Here is a 23,344-nt window from a genome sequence, read left to right as displayed (position 1 = left end):
ATTTTTTTTTTGCCAAATCGTAGAACCATCGTAAGATTATTTGGGTGGAAGGGACCTTTAAGACGATCCAGTCCACCTTCCAGGAGACCAGGTTGCTCAAAGCCAGATTCAGTCTGCCCTTGAACACCTCCAGGCATGGGGCAGCCACAGCTTCTCTGGGCCATATGTTCCAGTGTCTAAATTGCAAATGCTGGCTTAAAACCAGGGACCATTCCCATTTGAATGGATCAGTGGCCAGAGTGGCTTTATTCATACCAGAAGCAGCTTTGCTTGGTGAGCAGACCCACAAACATCACACCCCTCCCAAGCATCGGCTGGCAAAGATGAAGAAAATCTCCAAAACAATCCCCATGGGGCCAAGCCAGGATGGATCCTGCCCCCAACCCCTTACACCACACTGCTCCCCAAGGATGGCACAAGCTGATCCAGCAGCCCTGACTGCACACTCAGGGTCTCTGCTGCTGACGGCAGTACCCCACCAGCATGGAATTGGTGCTGAATGCAGCCTTCAGAGTTCCGACTCCTTTCCACCTCCATGATTAAATTAACAACCCAAGTGTTTGTTACAAAGTGTTATTTATTAGAATATTGCATTGCACTTAAAAAATAAGGGAGGTCTGACCCTGTCATCTTGACCTACATGAAGGATGCAGGGTCAGACCTACAATAAATATAAATACTATGTACAGTTTATCTAAAATAAATATATAATTTAAAATGAAAAATATCTTGTTAAATAGCTGTTACCCTCCCCCCCTCCTGCGGCGAAGGAAGCCCCGAGCCCGGTCTCCTCCCTTTCACAGCTTGTTCCTCGGCACACACTGCAGTGGACGGAGAGCCGCCGGAGAGGCCCTGTGCCCCCGGTCAGCACCGCTCCCGAGCCCGCTCCGTGCCGGAGATGCCCACGGAGCTCCCGCGCTGCCGCCGCTGCCCGACCGGCCCCTCCGCGGGTGCCGTCCTGGTGCTCCGGCGAGCCCCCAGCGTGCCGCAGCCCCGTGCCGCTGGCGCCGCGGTCTCGCCTCTTCCAGGAGGTAGAAGTGCATTAGTGCCGACCCCTGCAAGAGAGAGGCGGGAGAGTCACACCACGATCCTGGGCTGCTCTTCTGCCACAGAGCAATCCCTGCACGGTGGGACAGAGGTGCCGTCTCACCCAGCCCGGCGGGAGAACTTCGTCCCCACCCAAGCCCCAGCGGCCACTCACCGCCTCTCGGGGCTGGACCCGGGAGGATGGGAGCCAAAATACCCCACCATGCTTCCCTTCCAGGGACCACAGCACTTTTTCCCCCGGACACATCCACCCCCGTAGTGCCCAGGGTAAAGGGGACAGTGAAGAAAGCGTTGTGCCAAGTTTCCTTCCCAAAAATTCAGCTCCTATGAACAGCTAAAATTCCCACCCCCAGCACTATGACGAACATGACAGAAATTCTCCAAAGGCATTACTTCATCTTCACAAAGAACAATGACTTTTCTTTTTTTTTTTTTGAAGAAGAGAAGTAACTGTAATATGCTGGACCACATCTAACGTCAGGATTTAGATCAGACCAGAGGAAGTCTGATATCTTTTCAGCACCCAGCCCCGCAGCCACCCCTAGGACAGAGCACACACCCCTACCCAGCCAGAGGAATATGGCATGGGCTGGCAGCAAGATTCCCCTGTGCCAAGCTGATAGGCACTGCTCTGGTGCAAGTAATAAGCAGAGTGGGAATGAAAAGGAAAGGGGCTTTTTACACATATATATAAATAGAGGCAATATCTAAGGAGGGGAAGTGACTCAGAGGGTCAGAGAGGGAGCAAAACAAGTGGGAAAAAAACCTAAACAAAACAGACGCAGCTTCCCTACTATCAAACATGCCCAAAGCATGGAACACCAGCACAGAGCAGGGACTTGGGGTTAGAAAGAAGGAGGTAGGAGTGATAGTGGTGTCAGAGGGACAGGGATTTGAGCAGGAAGGGGAGAAAAGAGGGCTGGAGCTCCACAGTGCAGCCCAGGCTCTCTGGCCAAATCCAGCCAGCTGCTTCTCCAGGCTCAAGCTGCCTTCAGCTCCTGCCTAGCTCTGGCACAGGATCCACACAGCAGTCCCAGCCAGCAAGAGCAGCAGAGCCCTCAGATGTCCACCAGCCCCACTGCTGCCCCGTGCCCAGCCAGGGGCTCACCTCGCCAGCACCTGGCATCCTCAGTGATTCACAGTGATGCCCAGCTTGATTTTCTCTTCGTTTTCTACATCGTAGCCACCCCTCTTGTGACACCTGTGAGGCCAAGCAAAGGGATGCTCAGGGCATGGAGAAGTCCCTGCCACCCTCTCCTCTTGCACATGGTGTTCCCCGGGACACAGATCTGAGAGCTCAGTCCCATCCCACTCACCTGAGCATCAGCAGAGCTGCGATGATGACAAGACACAGGGAGGACAGGACAACAGCAACGACAGCCAGGGCTGTGGTGTGGTCGTACGCACTGGGTGGGTGCTCCACTGGCAGCAAGAGGCCGTGGCAGCGCTCTCCATGATACCCTGGCTGGCATCTGGGCAAGAAGAAAAGTCATAAAGGTCAGTGATGAGCAAGGACAGGAGGTCTTCTTGTCCCCCACACCCCATTGGAAGGCGATGCCTGTGTGCTCAGCCTCAGCCAGCAGACTGCTTGCTCCCCTTGGTCCCCATGCCCTTGAGCTGGGAGGTCTGGTGTCACCATCATCTCTATTGTACTGGTAAATTAAGCTTCTCCTGCACCAAGTGAAGACTCCCAGAAAGGTTGAGCTCTCCCCCAGTAGAAGGCACTGGGGTCGGTGCTCTTCCCAGCCACCCCAGGCAGACACAGGTTGGCCAGACCACCTCTGGAAGTGGCAAGAGAGCAGTGAGGCAGCTGGCCCAGCATTTCCCATGGAGCAGGATGTCCCTGCACACCCTGCCAGCTGAGAGGTGTCCCATCCCTGGAGACTTGGGAGGTTGCTCATGTAACAGAAATAACGCTCCACACAGGCTGAGAGGCTTCCAGCCCTCCCTGAGCCACATCACACTGATGCAACCAGATATATATATCCCTCTATATCCAGCACCACTGACCCTCAGGCTGATCTCCAAGCCACACTCAGCCCAACCCTCCTCCTGGGCTCACAATGCCACATGCCAGCATCACCTCCCAGACACAGCAGCAAGGCTGGGCACACGGCAAAGGTGCAGGACCCACTCCAACAGCATCCTCATTCCACCCTGTGCCCCAGGAAGCAACACTCCAGGAGACCCTGTGACAGAGGCACAGCCAGCCACCAAGAGCAGCCACAACCAAGTGACATCAGTGACCATGAGGCTCCTTTATCAGCGGAGACTGGGGAAGCTGGCCACTGTTACTAAAAGGCAGCTCCCAAAACCCTGCTGCTTGCCTGTGTCCCAGGTTCTCTCCCAGCCCCAGGGATCTGCTCAGGGGACACCTGGCTGTCCCAGTCCTAAGCAAGGGTGTTGCAATCCACATTGTGCTGGGTCACTAACCCAAACCGAGCCTGCAAAGATCTCCCCTCACTGGCAGTCCTGAGTCCCCCATGCAAGGGCCCAACTTCATGACAGCTTCCACAGGGAGAAACTAGGGGGTTAGAGGAGCTCTGTGGAGCTTGATCCCTGCGGACTGCAGATCCTGTGGGCACCATAAGCCAGGGAGCTATTATCTTCCCTAGGCTCAAGGCTGGGTGGCTTAGAGGATTGATAGTGAAGAACAAAGCCTCTTACATATCTGCCAGCTCAAGTCCTGCCCACGTCAGCGGGGATCAAATATGCACCCCGGGGTATTTCCCGCAGTAGCAGTGCTGCATCCAGGTGCCCCAGCAGCAGGCAAACACTTTCTCCTCCACTTGCCTCATCTAGTCCCTGCTTGCTCTGCATCCTGGGGGGTGGGCAAGGAGGGGTACACAGCCCTGTCTTTCATCAGGCCGAAAGGACAGCTCAGGCATGGCTTTGGTAGCCTGTCCCCAAAGGTGCTGCCTCCCCTCTGCTTTGCTGGTAGCATGGCAGAGATGCTCCTCCCACCTGCACTGATGCACCCTGACAGATGCAGGAGCCCCGAGATCTCAGAGTGGGGTATATACAGGATGAGCTTTGCCACATCAGACCTGCAGAAGCCCTCAGCTGCCAGACCCCAGCCCTACACACCATTCTGCAGCCCCCAGCACAGCAGCTCGGCCAGAGCTCACCGTGCTGGCAGGGAATGCTGGCTCCAAGGCTGTAACAGGTTTTGGGGGAAGGGTGGACATTTCTCAAGAAGTACAAGGAAGAGGCCAAGTCAGAGTTGTCCCTGCTCGGAGAGGGAACAAGCACTAAAAATATCTCTGCTTTTCCTCTGCCCAGCCTGGAGAATTGAAGGAACCGTGACTAAGGCTCCCCCCGCACAGGCACACGCCAGCAACTCACATGCAAGAGGGAGCTCCCAGCTCTCGGATGTACTTGCACTCGCCGTGAATACAGAAATCCTTGTACTTCCGCAGGCACGGGTCTCTCTTCTTCCCCAGGCCTTTGCCTTTTCTTCTTTTATTGCCGTTCCCTTTCTTCTTGGGAGTAACGAGGCCTTGAGGCTTTGACAGGAAGGCAACTGGAAAACAATTTGGGAAGGAGAGAACAGCAGTCAGATCAGCTCCACGTGCCAACCAAAGGGAAGACAGAGCCACATCCCAGGGCTGCCACAACTGCTCAGCCGTGGCTCCCACAGCCCTTTGTGCTGGGAGCTGCCCCCGAGCCCGGGGTGGGGGGGCATTTTTTTCAGCTCCTCACAAATATCATGGCCTTTCCGATTCATAAGAACAATTCTCAAGGAAAGAAAGGAGTCGGGCAGGGGGAACAGAGCTTTATACATCTCAAATGCTGCTATTATATGCACCAGTTTCCACTGAATACAGAACATTGCTAATTGCCCCTTTATCTGGCCTTTATTTCCCTGACAAGCGCAGGCTTTTCTAAGACCCTATTCATGGCTCTGATGGACTCTCCTTCCCGTGGGCACAAGGATGCCTTGCTCACCCCAGGGCAGGATTAAAAGAGCAAGCCTGCCTTAAGTTTTGGTTTTGCAGAGCCAAGGAGATGGTGAGGGCATCGCTCCCGTGAATTACAACGGTATGTTTTAATTGTGGTGCAATAACCAGCGGCTTTTGGTGCCAGGCCAATCCCCTGCTGGGTTGGTGGAAGCTGGAGCACCAAGCTCCTCACTCAGACACAGCCCAACACCAGCAACGGTACTGGAATGGTTTTTAAGATGAGCAGATGCCAAAAAAAATCAGTTCCCAGCTTGATCTCACTAGGTGCTAAGGAGTTGGAGAGCACTCACTGCTCCAAGGGGGATTTTTTAGCCCCCCCGAGCTACGGCGCTCAGGAGCTCCAGTGAACTAAGCCCTGGGCTGCTCGGGGAGGAGAGTGCAGCAGAGTCCAACCTGGCAAGCTGTAACCTGCCCAGTTCCTTCCCAGCCATTTCCTGACATAACCAGCGCCTCTCATGCCGGCACACACCGGTTGCACACCTAGCAAAGTTATTTCGACATCCTCCACACTGCGCTGCACGCTCCACACTGAAGAAAACCGATACTCCAGGAAACTCTGTGGCTTGAAGAAACCCCTAGATGAGGCTGACAGCAGAGGCTGTTCCGTCCCCTGCGTCCCTTGCCCTGCGGGTTATCTCCCAGCCATAGCCAGCCGACACACACTGCTGCTTTTCCCGAGGGCTGAGTCCCCTCGGCGCGAGTGGCTCAGCCCCGTTTTGCCAGCTTTTTGTCACAGTCTGCTGGCACAGCCAGAAAGCAAAGAAAAACACGGGAAAATGGGAGGGCGAGCTGCGCGGGGCAGAGCACGCTCCTGGTGCCAGGTACTGCCCTCGGCACGCCGCGTGTTCGAGGCACAGGTACATACCACCCCCTCAGCCCGCGATGGTCCCCCGTCCAACCCCCATGAGAGTCCCCGGGACACTCTCTGGTGCCAGCCCGGGGCAAGGAGCCCGGTGTGGGTGCTCGGGAGCCCCAGAGAGCGGCAGTGCCCCCACCGCCCCCGTGGCGGGGCCGCCGGCTGACGAGCCCTGCCGCGGAATGAGGAGCAGCCGCGCGTGGGCGGCGGTGACTCACGGCGGTCCCCGCGCCACGGCCACCGCCGGGAGGGCAGCGCGGCTGCCCGGACACGGCAACCCCGCCACGAGGGGCTCTGCCTCCTGCCGGCCAAGCAGCTGAGGCCCGGGACCCCTGGAACCCCCCCTGCCGGGGACTTCAGAAACACGGACAGCCCCTGGCAGGAGCTCCACTGCTCCGTGCTGGTGCCCCACGGGCGAGTCCCACTCGGGTCTGCTGCCGCCGGGGCTCGGTACCTGGGGACTGCTCCCACCCACCACCGCAAGTCCCTCCGAGGCGGAGCCGGAGCTGCTGCTGGGGCACCCGCGGGACTGAGGCGAGCTCAGCCCGGCGCCTTCGCGACCTCTCCGGCTCCAACTGCCCCCAGCCCAGCCCGTCCCGCGACCCCGGCCCCGCCCTGGGACCCCTTATCCCGTCCATACCTCTCGGCAGCTCGCTGAAGTCGTTCCCGGAGGCCGCTCCGCCGCCCTCCTTCTCCGGGCTGCCGCCGAGCAGCGGGGCTGTGGCCGGGACCGGCACCCCGCCGCCGCCGCCCTTGTGCAGCACCTCGTTGTGCAGTTCGTCCCGGCGCAGCCCGCCCGCCGCCGCCGCCGAGCACACTGCGGAGAGAGCGGTCAGGAGCGGGGGCTGACACTGCCCTACCCAGGACCCCCCCACGCGGGACAGGGGCCAACCTTCCCGTCCACCCATACCCAGGAGCAGGACGGCGTTGCCCGCGCCCGGGACCGACCATGCCCGCATTGCCCAAGACCTTTCCCCCCACATGTTCGGGACCCTCCAGTCGAGCACGGCGCTGGGATGCGTTACCCGCAGCCGGGACCCTCCCCACGCCAGCCCGTACCTGCCGCCAGCAGCGCTTGGATCAGCACCGCCCGCCCGTCCATGACCCGCAGGCACACACGTCCAGCCACCGCCGTGCTCTGCTCGGTCCCGCGGCACTGCCCGTTCTCCGGCAGGGCGGCCCCGCCGCGGGTAGAAAGCTGCGGGCGGCGGGGCGGGGCGGGGAGGGGCTGAGCGACCGCCCCGCCCCCGGGAGGGTTTCCCCGCCGCCCCGGGGCCGTCCCGCCGGCCGAGACCGGGACCAGGGTCGGGGACCGTGACCTGGGCCCGGTGGGTTCTCCGCGCTCAGAGGGCGGGCCAGGGACTCAACAGCCACCGCCGCCCCGGTGCCGCTGCGGGATGCGCTGGGCGGTGAGAGCCTGACAAGAAAAGGGTCTCTGCAGGGTGCAGAGGGCAGGAGACGGCCTGGGGAAAGTGTGGCCCCAGCCAGGGTGAGAAGAGGGGGATCCCGATGGTCCCCGTGGCCCCAGGCACCGGCTGGCAGGTGCCCGAGGTGGCCCGAGGGTGCTGGGGGAGTGGGTGCACCTCGCAAGAGGAGCATCAGGTGAGAGGCAGGACCTCAGGAGTGAGGGCTGCACCTCTTCCTGGCCCTGGGGATGGGATGACCCTCAGAAAGGGGACAGACTGCCACCCATGTGCCACTGCATCAGCGGTGGGACAGGGAGGTGGTGGCAGTCTGAGATGGCAGCAGAGACCCTTTCTGTCCCCAAGTCCCCCTTTGGGCCCCTATTGAGGTCCCTATGTGATTGGGTGACAGCCTCGTCTCACAATAACCGCCCCAGCCTGCCACTGTCCTTGTCCCTGTCTCAGCCTGCTGTGTTTGGGTACTGCCAGAGCTTCCCCATCCCCTTCACCATGCTGGCAACCGTGTGCTGTGTTTGGCCCCATCCTCAGCACAGGTGACAGCGCAAGAAATGTCACTGACGTCAGCGGTGGGCGAGTGCAGGGTCCTGCCCCAGCTCCCCTTTGGGCCAGCAGAGGCTCCTGGCTGGTTCCTTGAGGTCCCGAGCTCCCAGCCCCTGGCTGGTTTGGGCTCAGCTAGTCATGAGCAAATATTCCTGCCATTGTTGTTGCTGTCTCCAAGGAATATCACTGGATCTGGCACCCCCCCCCCCCCCCATCCTGCTCACGCCCTCCTTCTTGCTCAGACTTGACTTTTGCAATTGTTTACTGGTTGTTTTTCCTTCCGCCTCCTCTGGCCATCAGGAGCCCAAAGCCTTTGGCAGCGGAGCAAGGTGGTGGCACGGGCAAGGAGCGTGTCCCTGGGCAGTCCTGCACACTGGCTCCTGGGGAGGTCCCCGTGTTGAGATGGAATTTTTTGCCCCTGCCAGTCCCCCACCACGTCCCCAAGGCCGGGCTGGGTGTGCACAGGCAATGTGTGCGGGCAGCATTGCCAGCTGACCTGGCAGCTCGGGAGAGGGAGGTACCAGCTCACGTCAGCCAGGGAGGCTGTTGGCACAGAGGGTTGGCAGCGGGCAAGGGTGGGGGGGGGAGATACGTGCAGGCTGCTGATCCTGCCTGCCTCTGCTTCCTGCCTCTGCCTCCGGCTGCCTCTTCCCCTCTGCCTCCCACAGCCTCCCACGACCCCTGCCCATCTCCTGCAGCCCCTCACAGCCTCCCTGCCTGCACCTCCTGCCAGTTATGCCCCATCTTATGCTGCTGAGGCAGCCCCCACAGGAAGGGGAGGTGAACGCTCCTTATGGATGGGTCCTTCTGCCAGGGGCCTTCCCATGGTCGCTACCCCAGCTAAGGGCACCCCTCCACACACCGTGGTACCCACTGGGATGGCAGAGCAAACAGCCTGGACACCCTGAGCCAGATCCTTGGCCTCAGTTCCTGCGAGGCAGGTACCAGGACCTCAGGAACACACACTCGCACCCACACTTCCCCAAAACGTGAGTCTGCCGTGGTGGTGCCTGGCCCTGCTCCAGCTGTTCCTGGGGTGGATCCTGCCGGGTCCAGCGGGCTCCAGCACAGCCCGGCCGTGCCGCAGCCGCTGGTGTTTGCGGTCCCGCCGCCGTGTTTGCAGTGCACACAGCCCCGCGGTTTGTTGGCGGGGGGGCGAGGGGCCAAGCGCGGTGGAGGTGGCGGTGGGCACAGTGAGCACCGGCGCTGTTCTCTGCTGGCAGTGCTGTGAAGGCCCTGCCCTGTCCCTGTCCCTGTCCCTGGCAGGGTGCTGCAGCTGTGCCTACGTCCTTCCCCCTCCATCTGCTCACCTGCTGCAGCTCACACAGAAGCCTTCCAAACACCGTGCTGTGCCCATGGCAGGAGGGGTGGCACGGCTCATGGCAGCTCCTCCTGGGAAAGCGGATATGGGGGCGTGCTCTGGGGAAGGATGTGGCACCGTTGAGCAAATCCAGAGTGGGGAAATGAGGGGCTGCCAGTGGTAGGACTGACAGCAAGGGCCAGGACGGTGTCAGGGCTGTGGCCGTGCCACCCCTCCTGCCATGGGCACAGGCACAGGCACCGATATTGCCACCAGCTATCCAGGGCTGGCCCTGCCACCCCTCACCAGTGCCTTGCAGGGTGCAAGCAGGACTGGGAACACACTGGTCCCCATGAACATCCTTGTCCACACAGGTCACCTGCAGGAGGCAGGTGGGTGCCCTGGTGCCTGGCCCAGGTGGGCGGCTGGACGTGGCAGGACACAACCATACTGGGACCTGTGGGGCTGACCCTGCTGTTTTGAGATGGTTGTTTTGGGCTTGGCTCCTGTGTATTGGTTTGCGGTCAGTTTAAACCAGTTCACAGGTTTTATAAGGTGTGGGATGAGTGGGATCCTGTGAGTGCCGGAGGGGAGCCCACGCCTGTGGCTGCCGGTGCCGGTGGCCATGGGAGCCCACGTGTCCGGGGCGGGTGGCACGGCTCTCCGGGCAGCAGACAACTGCTCACAGCCCAGACCAGAGTGCAGCAACCCTGGAGCTCCCTCACAGGCTTTCGGCTGCAGCATCTTCCCCTCCAGCACGGCCACAGCGGCCAGGAGAGCTGGTGCCGCCCTGCAGTGGGAGGAGAGGGGGGACGTCACCTGCCCGCCGCTCTTCATCCAGCTCAACCAGCTCCTCAGCAGCCCGGCGGGGCTGGAGTGGAGGGAGATGGCCAGGTAGGCACACCTGAGAGACAAGCTGCTGGGCCACGCTTTGGGAGCCCAGCCTTCCAGATCAGCATATCCCGAGGCTGGTGGTTCCTCAGCCTCAGCCCCAAGGCAGGGCTCTGCCCCTCAGTACCCGCGCTGGGCTGACTTAATCTCATGGGAGAGGGCAGGATGTCAGGCAGGCCAGGCACAGCGCCCTTCCTCCTGCTCCTCTCTGTCGCCTCTCCAAGGCTCCAGCGGCTGCGCCGGGGCTGGGATGTCCCCGTGCCCCATAGCACCCCTCCACCACCCGGCAGGGGCACGGGGACATGGGCCACAGGGGTCTGGGGACAGCAGTGGGTCTCCGCTCGGGGTCGGGGGGTCTGTGGGGACCAAAGCCGCCGGGCTGTGGCTCTCCCCGGCACCCAGCCCCGTTATCCCCGCACGGCTGCCCCTCGGCAGGAGCCTGCGGTGCCGGGGCACGCTCTGCCCGTGCAGCACGACGAGCTGCGCGCCCACCCACGGGGACAAAGGGAAGCTCTGTCTGTGCCCGGCGTTAAAATATTTGGCATGGCCCGAGCGTGGAAACAGCTCAAGACGCTTCTGTTCTGACTCCAGCAAGCGCTGCTAATGGCAGGGCCACCCCCAGCCCCAGCACAGCTGGGGGAATGGATGGGCTGGGAGCAGCCCTGTGGAAAATGTCTGGGGGTGCTGGTGGGTGACAGATGGGACGTCAGCCGGCACTGTGTGCTCAGAGCCCAGAAAGCCGAGTGTATCCTGGGCTGCACCACGGGCAGCAGGGTGAGGAGGGGGTGCTCCCTCTGTTCTGCTTTGTGTGACACCCCCCTGGGGCACCACATCCAGCTCCTGTTGAAGTGCATCCAAAGGAAACCATGGAAATGATTCGAAGGCTGGAACAGCTCTGTTGGGGCAGCTCTGCTATGGAGACAGGATGAGAGAGGTGGGGTGTTGTTTAGCCTGGAGAAGACAAGGCTCAGGGGAGACCTTAGAGCCCCTTCCAGTGCCTAAAGGGGCTCTAAGAGAGATAGAGAGGGACTTTGGACAAGGGCCTGGAGGGACAGCACAAGCAGGAATGGCTTCCCACTGCCAGAGATCAGCATTATGTGGGATATTGGGAAGAAATTTTTCCCTGTGAGGGTGGTGAGGCCCTGGCACAGGGTGCCCAGAGAAGCCGTGGCTGCCCCATCTCTGGAAGTGTTTGAGGCCAGGTTGGATGGGACTTGGAGCAACGTGGGATACTGGAAGGTGTCCCTGCCCATGGTGGAGGGGTTGGAATGAGATGAGCTTTAAGGTCCCTTCCAACCTGAACCATCCTGACGTCTCATCACAGCTGGAATTCCCCTTATCAGATCTTAGCGAGGTTCAGGTCTGCAGGAATAGGGGCGTGACCACTTTGTCTGCCCAGCTACCCCTATGCTGTGAACCAGCTGCAGGCCCCTCTGAGCCACCCGAACTCCTCCCTGACTGTGCCAACCTCATGCAAATCTCAAAGATGGACCCAGGCTCCAGCTCCCACTGCTTGGCATGGGGCGCAGCACCTACCCTTCTGCTTGCTGACCCCCCACATCTCCCTGGGCAGGTGGATAAAGTTTGAGGAGAAGGTGGAGGATGGTGGGGAGCGCTGGAGCACACCCCATGTCCCAGCTCTCTCCCTGCACAGCCTGTTCCAGCTGAGGACATGCCTGCAGAAGGGGACGATGCTCCTGGACCTGGATGCCACCAGTTTCAAGGAAATAATCGGTACATGGGTAATGCAAAGGTCATCTCCTGGCATGGGCTGGTCACCAGAGAGGGACAGGCCACCAGGAGATGCCTGTAGAACAGCACTGGTACCTGGGGGGCTTGTCTGCTACTCCAGCTAAGGGGGTTTTCCCCTGGGTAGCTCCCCAATGGGCAGTGAACCAGGGGGACTCAGAGCTGTCCCTGTCCTTGATGCAGACAAAGCACTTTGTGGGCAGCCCGAGGAAGCAGAGCTGCAGCCTGCACTGAGGGAGCGCCTGGTAGCCCTCTTGCTCCTCCAGCCACAGCACCAGCCTACAAAATCCCTGCTGCAGCTCCTTGCCGAGCTAGGTCTCTCTCCCTGCCGAGGTAGGAAACCCAGCTGTCCCACCAGGCATCCTCCCACTGCCTCCAGCCCGGGGCAGTACCCATGCTGGCCGTTTGCTTGCACATGGACTTTGCTGCTTCCTCTCTTTCTTTGCAGGGAAAGCCAAAGGCAGGTCTGAGCCCAGAACCCAAATCTCCAAAACGCCTCTTAAGGAGCAGGTACGGCAGCATGGAGCTGGGCTGGGAGCAGCTACTGCATCCTGAATGCCCAGCCACGGCATCCTGAGTACCCAGCTGCTGCATCCTTTTCCTCTCAGCTGAGAAACAGATTTAAGAAGAAGGTCCTGCCGGGGGCCGAAGCAGCCCACGTTGCTGTGGGGGAAGTTGAATTCCTGGAAAAGCCCTTTGCTGCCTTCATTCGCCTCAGATGTGCGGTGTCCCTCGGCTCACTGGCCGAGGTTTCTCTTCCAAGCAGGTAACAGAGCACGGCCGGGGGCCCTGTGCCCTCCCCCATCCCTGTCTCTCCATTTCCTCCCACACCAGACAAGGCTTTGCCTGTCCAAATCAAAGGGAATGGCACCCAGCGCCACATGCATTCCCAGAATCCTGTCTCACTGCTTCCCCTCCTGCTTTTCCCAGCTTCTTAGGAGCACTCCAGAACGGACTGAGTGTGGAGCATCTGTTGGGCAGCCTGGAAGGGACATCCCCTGTGTCATTCCCACTGGGCTCTGCATTCCCTGTCCTTAGTTGGTTCTGGATGCTCTCCGCTTACTGCCGGGAGCATGGGGGCTGGCGGCGGGGCGGGATGCAGGTTTTTAGAAGCCTCTTGCTCTCCCGCAGTTCTCCTGACGGGTGGGACGGGGTGGGGGGAGAGGAGCAGGGCAGGAGGTCCCCATGGTTTCCCCGGGGCTGAGGAATGCATCGTCTGAAGCCGCGAGGGGAAATGGGCAGTGTGCCTTCAGCCGGGGACTTGCTCAGGCAGCGCGCAGAGGAAGCAGCTGGGGATCAGGAGGGACATTGCCACCTCCTGGTCAGTCTGCCCAGAGCAGCCGTCCTCCAGGAGCGGCGAGGAGCAGGACACACATCCACCTACCTGCTGCTCTCTCCTCCGCGGGAGTGGGGTGGCAAGTCCCCGTGAATGCCCCTGGGTCTCGAGGGTTTCATGATAACCCCTTGCCCCGTATTTTCCTCCCCCAAACCAGAGGGGGAGGGAGACTTTGTCCCTGCCCATCCCTTTGCCCAGGGTGCCATCCCCTTTGCTGGCCATGCCAGTCTGTTCCACAGGTGCAGCCACCACCTCAGGGTTGTCTCTCATCCAGATCTGTCTCTGGCGTCTTAAGGTTTTCCCATCGCCTTGCTGCAGATGCCCAGGTGAAAGCAATCCCATGTGGCAACTTGTGCCTTTGGAGCAGGCTCCAGATGCCTCCAGCATCAGGGGGTTCTGTCAAGTCCCACTTGCACTGCCAGAGGAGTTTCCCTGCCCCCTCTCTGGGGGTTTGCTCAGGCCATGGTCACTGGAACTCTTGACAACCTCAGGCTTTCAGGACTGTAACCATTTCTGCCAATTTTGGAAAGGTGTGGAGGACTCAGTTAAACATTTGTCTGGACTGTCCCTCTGGAGATTTTGCACCATCCTCTGAAGTGTGGGATTTTCACCATATTTTATCAAGGGCTCTGAGCTCTCTTTCCAGTCTCCTCCCATGTCCCCTGGGTCCTGTCAAACCTGCTGCCCGTGCTGCTGGCAAGCTCTCCTTCCCTAACACTCCATTATCCTGCCTGCAAGCAACATTCCCAGGAAAATGATGCCACAGACACCCCCAGATGAGGATTTCTTCTCCTCTGTCCCAAAGACCTGTTCCCCCACACCTCCCAGTCTGGATTTCTGCAGACCCTTGTGATCCAGCCAGGGTCCTGGTGTCCCATGGTCTCTGTGAGGTTTCCATGCAGTGGCAGCAGACACTGCAGACGTGTCCCGTCTTCTGCCCCTGACCGCACTTTCAGGGTGGCACAAGCCCCCCAGGCTTGTCTAGCCACCATCCCCAGCATTCCCACATCCCTATGGTTCCCCCACCCAGAGAAGCATCCCCTGGGGAGGAGAGGGCTGCTCTGGAGATGTGCTGTCTTGCCACAGGTTCCTCTTCATCCTGCTGGGCCCCCCCAAAGTGAAAGCCTACCACGAGGTTGGCAGGGCCATGGCCACACTGCTGACAGATGAGGTGAGCCTGGTGCAGCAACCATGGATGGGATGGGCCTGGAATGGGGACACCAGGACTCCTCTCCTCTGCAGGCTGCAGTGGAGAGCAGAGGATGGGGCGAGCTGGTGGCCTCCCTTGCCCGGGATAAGAAAACAAAAGCTTGGGTGGGTTTGCAGGATGTAGGGCACCTGTTGCCCTGAAGTGGATGGGTTTGTTTCCTGGTGATGGCTGCAGGCCGGGAGGAAGGTTCCAAGTGGATTAACGCAGGGACATGGTGGCTAAACCACGGCATCTCCCCACAGCTCTTCCAAAGGGTTGCCCGGCAGGCTCAGCACCGAGAGGACCTCATCGCAGGGATAGCGGCGTTCCTGGATGAGCTGATTGTGCTTCCTCCTGGGAAATGGGACCTTAGCACCCGAATTCCTCCACCAAGCCATCTGCCATCTCCACGCAGGAGGTGGGCTGGAGGGAGGGTATCCCAACCCCTGCCAGCCCCTCTGCAGGGTCCTGCAGGGATACCTCTGCCTATAACATTGGAACTTCCATCTCGGTGGGGATGAAGCTGCCCAGGAGCAGGGGTGTCCTCCCAGCCAAGCCCCTCCACACGTCCCTGCTTTGGTCCCTGCTGCTGTTAGTCCTGCTGTCCCTGTTAGTCCTGCTGGCAGTGGATGGCAAATCCCCACCATGTGTCCTCCAAAGGGAGCTGATGGGAACACTGGGATTCAGCACTTGGATGTGAAACTCATCCTCTGAGCAGGACACCCTGGGCTCTGCCCAGCTCCTCCACTAAAACTAGTCCTGCAAGGGCTGGCTCCAGGGCTTGCCAGAGGGAATCACGGTTGGGTTGGAAGAGACCTTTGATGATCATCATCTGCCATCTCTCCTCCTCTTCCTGATCATTCTTCTCTCCATTATCAGGGGATACACATGCCCTGTTTGCATCCCTGTCCTCTCTCCATTCTCCCTTTCCCTTCCTAGTGCCCCCTAAATGTGCCGGGGTCCTGAGGGTCCCAACCTGAAGCTTGTTGTCTCAGGCTCTGCTCTGCCACAGGACCGCTGTGGACCCACTGGACCAGCAGCCACATGGTAATGGGGACATGACAGCAGCTGGGGACAGAGCCAGCGCAGGGCACCCACACTCCGGGGAGGAGTTGGAGAGGACAGGCAGGTCAGTGTCTGGAAGGGCAGTGGGAGGAGCAGCAGGGTGCTGGACTTGGGGCAGGTCACTGGTTCTCATGGAGCAACTGTGTCCAAGCCCCTCTGAGCTGCTGTATCCAGGGGAAGGGATTATCCCTTGCTGTGCATCTCTCCGGGCTGTTTGCTCTGAGATCTCCCTCCTCCACCCCAGGCTTTTTGGGGGGCTGCTGCGAGACATCCAGAGGAAGGCACCATGGTACGGCAGTGACTTCTCCGATGCCCTGCACCCTCAGTGCCTCTCAGCAGTGCTCTACATCTACCTGGCGACAGTCACCAACGCCATCACCTTCGGGGGCATGCTGGGGGACGCAACCGCCAACATGCAGGTCAGTGCAGCTGTAGGGTGCCTGGTACCAACCCTACTCAGCCCAGTCCAGAGGGCCCCTGGTTGCCCACCTCCTACCAGCATCCCCAGGACATCCTGAGCATCGCCTCAATTCTGCCTCCTTCCCCCGTGGTCCCCAGCACTGACCCTGTATTCTTCTGTGCTGCTGTGGGAGAGAGGCCCACAAGCCTCCTCCCTGCCATGTGCCTGGCACCTGGCACCCATTCCCTGCATTTCAGGGGGTGCTGGAGAGCTTCCTGGGCACGACCTTTGCTGGCTTCATCTTCTGCCTCTTTTCGGGCCAGCCCCTGACCATCCTGAGCAGCACCGGCCCCGTGCTCGTCTTTGAGCGCCTCCTCTTCTCCTTCAGCCAGTGAGTTCGCTGTCAGGGACAGATCCTCAGCCCACTGTCACAGGCCACCATCACTCCAGGCAGGTGTCATTGGCGAGGCTTTGAGTCACCCTTTCCCCCAGGGACCACAGCCTGGACTACCTGGAGTTCCGCCTCTGGATTGGGCTCTGGGTGGCCTTTTTTGGTGTGGTGCTGGTGGCCACCGAGGCCAGTCACCTGGTGCGGTACTTCACCCGCTTTACCGAGGAAGGCTTCTGTGCACTCATCAGCCTGATATTCATCTATGACTCCCTGAAGAAGATGCTGAGCCTGGCAGATGCCTTCCCCATCAACTGGCAGTACCGGCTGGACAACGTCACCTCCTACAGCTGCACCTGCAACTTGTCCAGCCCCGGTGAGCCCAAGCAGCCGTGGGCTGGTTGCTGCTGCCCCAGGATCCCGTTGGGAACCTCCCGCCTCTTTGGATGGGGGAAGGCACTGGAGGATGAGGCTGCCTAATCCCATCCTCACCTGCCTGACCACACTGCACCATCCTCCACTTCCCTCCATACAGTCTGTCCATCTATTCCTGCCTCCCAGAACTGCCCAGGAACCAGGCAGGGCAGTACAGGGAGCAAGGAGAGCCTTGGCCCATCTCCTACACCTCCAGGATGGGGGATGCCAGAGGCTGGCTGGAAGGGGGCACCTGGATGGGTTTGCTCTGCCATTTCTCACCCAGTCTGTAAATCAGGGGGTCTTTTCTGGAGCTTAAAGACACGACCCTGGAAATGACATGACCCACACTGACCCCAACGGGACCTACACCATGTGCCAAACATTAGTGCTGGCCAGCCTGGGGTCAGTGGTGCCTCTGAGTGTCTGGTACTTCAGCCAAACCCTTCACAGGGATATCCCCCCTTGGTGCTCCCTGGGCATCAGCCAGAGCCGGGGCCTCAGAGGTCCCATGGGGCCCCATCCAGCACCCTGAGCCCTCAGGAAGAGCTTGGGGACCCAGCCTGATGGCAGCATCATCCCAGTTATCCTGATGAAACCAGCACCAATCTGACCCCCTGTCGCTTTGCAGGTCACAGCTCTGCAGGGAATGACACATCGCTGCCCTCACCCCTGGCCACCCGGCAGGTACAGCCCCTGCTCCCAGGCAGGCGGGTGAGGCACTGGGGTGGGCCCAAGGTGTCCATGTGTGACCCTTCCTCACTGCCTACATTGTCCCTGCAGCCTCCTGCCACCCCAGAAGGGCTGAGCAGGACCCAGTGCCTGGGTCGAGGCGGGCACCTCTTGGGTACCAGCTGCCATTACGTGCCTGATGTCACCCTCATCTCCTTTCTGCTCTTTGGGGGCACCTTCCTCTTCTGCACCGCACTCAAGCGCTTCAGGAGCAGCCGCTACTTCCCTGTGGGGGTGAGCATCTTTCAGCCACCCCAGTGACGTGGCCACCTATCCCACTGGTGTGGGGATGGCTCTGGGTGCTGCATCCCAAGGCTGCTCCTGGAGCAGCCCCCACCCCAGCCAGCCTGGGCTAAACCCTCTCCATCTCCATCTGCAGGTGCGGAAGCTGGTGAGCGACTTCGCTGTCATCCTGGCCATCCTCGCCTCCTGCGCTGTCGATGCTGTCCTGGGCCTGGAGACCCCCAAACTTCTTGTCCCCAGCGAGCTGAAGGTGCCAGCAGGGTGGGCACAGCACTGTCAGGGTTTGGGTCTGTGCCCACCGCAGTAGCCCCTGAAGTCACCATCCTTCTCATCACTGGCTCCAGCCCTTCGGGGTGCAGGCTGCACCCCAGCAAATGAGAAAGGGTTGAACACAGCTGATCCCATGCACTGTAAATAACCTGGCTCAGTCCTGGACTATACAGATCACACTGGAGCAAGAGCCACAAGCTCAGCTCCGGGCTTGGGCTTCTCGCCCTGGGTGTGGAGCTGGGCTGGCAGCACCCCAGAACAGCTGGCGCTCAGCACCACCTCCTTGGGCTCACCATCATCGCTGCCCAATGCCACCTCTTCCACCTGCTGTCACGGGCAAATGCCCAGCTCCTGGCTTGGGGTGTCCAAGAGCAACACCCTGCTCTGCCACAGCCAGGGTGTCCTTGTGGAGGGCTGGTGGGGCACTCTGCCCAGCTGCATCCCCAGGATGAGTGAGGATGCTCTTCCACTCCCGAGGTGGGGCATCCCTGGGTGCCTGTAGGGCTCCAGCCTGGGCACCTGGGGCTGGTCCCATCACCCAGCTGCACTGCACACCCCACAAATGGGTGGCAGCTGCCATGACCCTCCTGCTCTCCACAGCCCACAAACCCAGCACGGGGCTGGATTGTTTTCCCCTTCGGAGCCAACCCATGGTGGGTCTGCCTGGTGTCCGCGGTGCCTGCTGTCCTCGTCACCATCCTCATTTTCATGGACCAGCAGATCACAGCTGTCATTCTCAACCGCAGGGAGTACAAGCTGCAGGTGAGCAGGGGACAGGGAACAGGCAGCACCAACCAATGCGGAGAACCCAGGTCCTGGCTGGGCCCCACAGAAGCAGCCAGGAGAGAGCAGAACCTCAAACTGGCCAGGAAAGTGGGAAGATGCCCCCAGCCCTGCTGCCTTCTCCCCTGCAGAAAGGAGCAGGCTTCCACCTGGACCTCCTCTGTGTCTCCCTCCTGATGGTCGTCACCTCTGTCACCGGCCTCCCCTGGTATGTCTCAGCCACCGTCATCTCCCTGGCACACATGGAGAGCCTGAGGAAGGAGAGTGAAACCTCAGCCCCTGGCGAGCACCCCGAGTTCCTGGGCATCAGGTAAACAACAAGCCTGGGCCCCACTCTGGGGAACCCCTTGCCCATGGCTGTGGAGCCAGGGGACAGGGACATGCCCACGCTGTCCATCAGACCTGGCTTTGGGGATCTCCCCAGAGCTGACCCCTTTCCCTGTGGCCATCAAAACTGCAAAGTGCAGAAACCCTGGGGGCCAGCAGGGTAGGCAGGGGGGTGGGCTCCCAAGGGACCCCGGGCACCTGTGCCACCTGTGCTGCCACCCACAGGGAGCAGAGGCTGACAGGCCTGGCTGTCTTCATCCTGATGGGAGTCTCTGTCTTCATGGCCCCCGTGCTCAAGGTAGGAAGCCTGGCTGGGTTGGCCTCTTTTCCAAGGCGCGGGGTGGCCGTATCCTGCAAGGCTGGAGGTTCCTCACCCTGACCCGTCGAACCAGCACAGGAAGCCTGTCTGGCAGGCAGGGAGCTGTGCACTGTGTGGGTAGGGACTGGGCCAAGGGTTTGTCTCCAGTGCCACTGGAGGGCTGGCACACAAGGCACTGTGGCCCCATGTCACCTGTCTGTCCTCCCCATGTGTATCGGGGTCCTTGTGCTCTCCAAACACACCCCACCACTACCTCTCCACACTGCCACATGGATGACCTGGCTGCTGTTGGTTTTCACTGCTGCCACTGCCGTGCTAGGAAAAGCCCCTCCAGTGGCCCTGGATTACCTGTGGGCAGACAGGAGGTCTCTTTTTCTCGACCTCTTTCCTCACCTCTGAGGCTGGTCTTGTACAGCCTTTGATATGGGACCCCCCCAGCAGTCTTACCTCCAAACTGGATTTGATGGAAGAACTGTTAGATGGGTCAGGAATTGCTTGGATGGTCATGTCCAGAGATTTACAGTCAGTAGCCCAATTCCAAACAGAAATTAGTTACAAGTGGTGTCTTCCAAGTGTTCCTACTGGACAAATACTATTTAATATCTTCATCAAAGGCATAGATAGCAGGATGGGCCACATTTGCAGGTGGCACCAAGCTGAGGTGCAGTGACACACCTGGGGGATGAGATGCCATCCAAAGGGACCATGAAGGAGGACATGGGCTCATGTGAACCTCAAGTGGTTCAATAAGGCCAGGCTGGGCTGTTGGGAACAAAGGAGGCAAAGGCTGTGGACACACCTGCAGGCTTTTACAGGAGAGGACACTTAGCAGGCATGGACCCCCAGGGAACAGCCCTGCTGATCCCCCATCCCACTGTCTTGCAGCACATCCCGATGCCGGTGCTTTATGGGGTGTTCCTGCACATGGGGGTGACGGCGCTGAACAGCATCCAGGTGAGGGAGGGCTGCACTGGGAGGGGGTGCTGGTGGGGGCTGGTTTGGGTTTGCTCAGCAACAGCTACCACTGCACAGCAGAGCCTGGATTTTAGCTCTGTGTGGTGTACAGCCTGGCATGGAGCTGTCTGACACCAGGACAAGGGGGGAGAGAGGGACCTTTCTAGAGCAAAGGAAAGGGAAAAGCAGGGGTCTGGGATGCTGAGAAGCAGGAGAAACTCGTGCACTGATGGCTCAGGTGGTTTGGGAAAAGTGGGACCAGTGGATAATACAGACTTGCTCTCAAAGCCACAGGGATTTCCTCACCTGGGAGCTGCAGGCAGAGCTGGGACATGACAATCATTTGGTTCCGGTACTGCTGCTCATGTGCCAGTTCTGTTCTTCTCCCAAGAAACCAACTGAGGGGGAAAAAATCCCCATTCCAGAATTATCTACACCACTTTTTACTCTAAATAGTACAGTCTCCTTGCAATTACCCTGCTCTGGATGACAGGCTGGGAACCTCCCACCCTCTCTCTGCTTGGGAAACCCGGAGTTGTGCTCTGGATGAGGCTGCAGCAGTTTCCTGTGAAGTGAGGGGGATCAAGGGGTGTTATCTCTCAATTAACCCTATAAGGGCAGCTAGAGTTCTTTCTAGAGGTCTGCCTGGAAAGCGCTCCCCTGGCCTGGGGGGACGGTGGTACCAGGACCCCTGGTCTTGCAGACAAATGCTCAGGCATCAGCTGGGGGTCGGCACAGACAGCAGGAGGGCTGAACTGCAGAAATGATGGTGAAACCCCATCCTGCTGGCCCTGGTCCCAACAGGAAGGTGGGTGAGAGTTGCCCAGTAGCTGGACAGGTGTGACCCACCTGCCATCCTCTCGCTGCAGCTCATGGACCGTGTCCGGCTGCTCCTGATGCCAGCCAAGCACCAGCCAGACCTTGCCTACCTCCGCCATGTGCCCCTGCGCCGGGTGCATCTTTTCACCGTCATCCAGCTGCTCTGCCTGGCCCTGCTCTGGGTTCTCAAGTCCACCATGGCCGCTATTATTTTCCCAGTGATGGTATGGCACCCCTTGAATCAGCAGCACGGCTTTGGTGCTGGGCTGGGTGCTGCCCACCCTGAGCATCACCGGCATGATCCTTTGGGAGGGGACATGAGCACTGGGGGGGGGGTGCATGGGGGCGCTCAGACACCCAAGGGCTGGCAGAGGCTCTCTGGGGCCACTGCGGGGCTTTGCCACCAGCCTTCACACCCTGGGCTGGGGCCGTGGGGCTGTCACCAGAGGCTGAGTGTCACTGCTGGGCAAGTATGGTTCCCTGGGACAGAGCCGGAGAGGTGACAGGCCACCATGGCATCTCCTGGGGTGACAGAGGGCTGTGACAGAGAGATGCTGCCTGTCCCCCGGCCCCAGCGATGCTGACCCGTGCCTGGCCCCGGCCGCAGCTGCTGGCGCTGGTGGGGATCCGGAAGGGGCTGGAGCGCATCTTCTCCGCGCACGATCTGAGCTGGCTGGACGGGCCCCTGCCCGGGCCGGGGGCGGCGGGGACACACCCCCGGGAGCGGCCGGAGCAGGGGAGCAGAGCCGAGGAGGTCGGTGGTGTCCTGGGAGCCTCGCTCGGCCGCAGCTGCCCCGGGGGCCGAGCCGCTGGAGGAGCTGGCGCGGGAGCGCCCGGGGTGGGCGCGGAGCCAGCCCCGAAACCTCTACTCCCCCCACAGTGCGAGCCGATGCACCGCCCGGGACCTCAGATCAACCTCTCCGTGAACTAGGCCGGGGCGGGGGCCGGGGCTGTGCGGGGCCATCGCCCCGGGCCGGGGGTCGCAGGGCCCGAGACCCCCGGGGGACCCGAAAGCCCCCGGCCCGCTGGGCCACGTGGCCGCGCGGTGACGTCACAGTGGGCGTGGCCGACGGAGCACAGAGCCAGGGCGCCCAGCCTATGGCGGCCTGCACCCGGGAGGGGGCGTGGCCAGGGGAAGGCGTGCCCTTCGCTTTGATTGGCAGCTCCACGACCCAGTCACCGCTCGGGACAGGCAGGCGTGTGACGGTATCTCGCGCTGACGGAGCCCTTCAGAGGGGTTCGAAGGGGAGGCGGGCCCAGGGCACGCAGAAGCCAATCGGAAGACGCCAGACGCCGTGGGTTTGAGCGATGTGCCTTTGGACCAATCAAAACCGTGATTCCTGGATGCGCTTTGATCGACAGCCAGTTTGCCCTATCGGCGCCCGCAGCTCCGCCAAGGCACATGATTGATGTTCACGGGGACCAATCATATCCCGCAAAGTTGAGGAAGCGAGGTTGTGCGAGCGGGGCGGGGCGGCGCACTCTTACCGCCTCGGCGTGCGCTCTCAGGGCAGCATGCTGGGAGCGCGTGACGCGTCCCTGAGTGGCGGGCGCGGCAGCCAATAGCGCGCCGCCCCCGGCCCAGCGCGCCCAATAGGCGTGCGCGGAGCGGCGGGGGGGGGCGGCGCGGCGGCCGCGGCCGGGTAGGGTGTGAGAAGTTAGTGGCGCTGCCGCGGTGCCGTGAGGGGACGGAGACGGCCGGGCCCGGACCAGCGCGATGCTCACGGACGGCACCGCCGCCGCTGCCGCCGACGAGGAGATCGACTCGGTCGCGCCCCGCGCGCCGCCCGCCGCCGCCGAGCCGCCCGCCGCGGCCGGGCCCTCCCCGCTGGGCCTGCGGGCCGTGCGCCTCTTCGGGGAGGCCGGGCCCGGCGGGCCGGGAGGCCCCGGCGCGCCCGCGGCCGGTGAGGCCGCCCTCGACTTCAAGCTGGCGGCCGCCGTGCTGCGGAGCGGGGGCGGCGGCGGCTCCGGCAGCGACGAGGACGAGGTGTCCGAGGTGAGCGATCCTGGCCCGCCCTCCTTCCCCTCCGCCGCTTCCTGACAGGCCCGGCCGGGGCCCGCCCGCCCTCCCGCTCGCCGCGCCGGCCGCACCGCACCGCACCCGCTCGTCCCGGGCCTCCCGCCGCCATGGGCGGGTCCCGGCGGCCGCGCACGGCAGCGCGGCCCGGGGCCGTGGAGGAGGCAGCGAGGGCGGGGGTCTCGCCCCGCCGCGCCTCCCGGCGGCCCGGGGACGGGCCGGGGGCGGCCGGGCCCTCTGCGCGCCGCGGCCGCGGAGCGGGATGAGGATGTGTCCTGATCTCAAGGAGCGGCTTCCACCTGGGAGCAGGTTTGGAGGG

General features: G+C 61.2%; 3 protein-coding genes across 14 annotated transcripts in view; 2 read left to right on the top strand and 1 right to left on the bottom strand.

The window, feature by feature from the left end:
- Positions 1–557: 557 nt before the first annotated feature.
- On the bottom strand, positions 558–7,031 carry HBEGF (heparin binding EGF like growth factor). Its single transcript, XM_039559902.1, has 6 exons — positions 6,925–7,031; positions 6,506–6,682; positions 4,393–4,570; positions 2,364–2,519; positions 2,156–2,248; positions 558–1,055 (listed from the first exon to the last, which is right to left on the bottom strand). Exons 1-5 carry the CDS (start codon positions 6,965–6,967, stop codon positions 2,176–2,178), a joined length of 627 nt encoding a protein of 208 aa, XP_039415836.1. The 5' UTR covers positions 6,968–7,031; the 3' UTR covers positions 558–1,055; positions 2,156–2,175.
- Positions 7,032–9,754: 2,723 nt separating this feature from the next.
- SLC4A9 (solute carrier family 4 member 9) lies at positions 9,755–21,939 on the top strand. Its single transcript, XM_039559642.1, has 21 exons — positions 9,755–10,023; positions 11,594–11,754; positions 11,953–12,102; positions 12,218–12,279; positions 12,378–12,535; positions 14,192–14,276; positions 14,558–14,712; positions 15,307–15,423; positions 15,604–15,778; positions 16,017–16,150; positions 16,252–16,523; positions 17,193–17,248; positions 17,345–17,527; positions 17,673–17,786; positions 18,407–18,568; positions 18,721–18,899; positions 19,142–19,214; positions 20,121–20,189; positions 21,059–21,232; positions 21,616–21,762; positions 21,889–21,939. The coding sequence occupies exons 1-21, from the start codon at positions 9,755–9,757 to the stop codon at positions 21,937–21,939; spliced, it is 2,946 nt and encodes a 981-aa protein (XP_039415576.1).
- A 706-nt stretch (positions 21,940–22,645) lies between these two features.
- The window catches only part of LOC104693513 (ankyrin repeat and KH domain-containing protein 1), a 101,158-nt gene continuing 100,459 nt past the window's right edge, over positions 22,646–23,344 (top strand). For 10 of the 12 annotated variants that reach the window (XM_039559345.1, XM_039559344.1, XM_039559348.1 and 7 more), the window contains exon 1: positions 22,726–23,004. In XM_039559345.1, coding sequence (XP_039415279.1) covers positions 22,726–23,004 — 279 coding nt within the window. Of the gene's footprint in view, positions 23,005–23,344 lie in introns of all 12 variants that reach the window. The other 2 variants (XM_039559338.1, XM_039559350.1) reach the window with 2 other exon arrangements.

The sequence above is a fragment of the Corvus cornix genome, chromosome 13, assembly GCF_000738735.6.
Source record: "Corvus cornix cornix isolate S_Up_H32 chromosome 13, ASM73873v5, whole genome shotgun sequence".
Lineage (NCBI taxonomy): Eukaryota > Metazoa > Chordata > Aves > Passeriformes > Corvidae > Corvus > Corvus cornix.
Note: the sequence above shows the minus strand (reverse complement) of the source record. Positions and strands in the feature narration are given on the sequence as shown.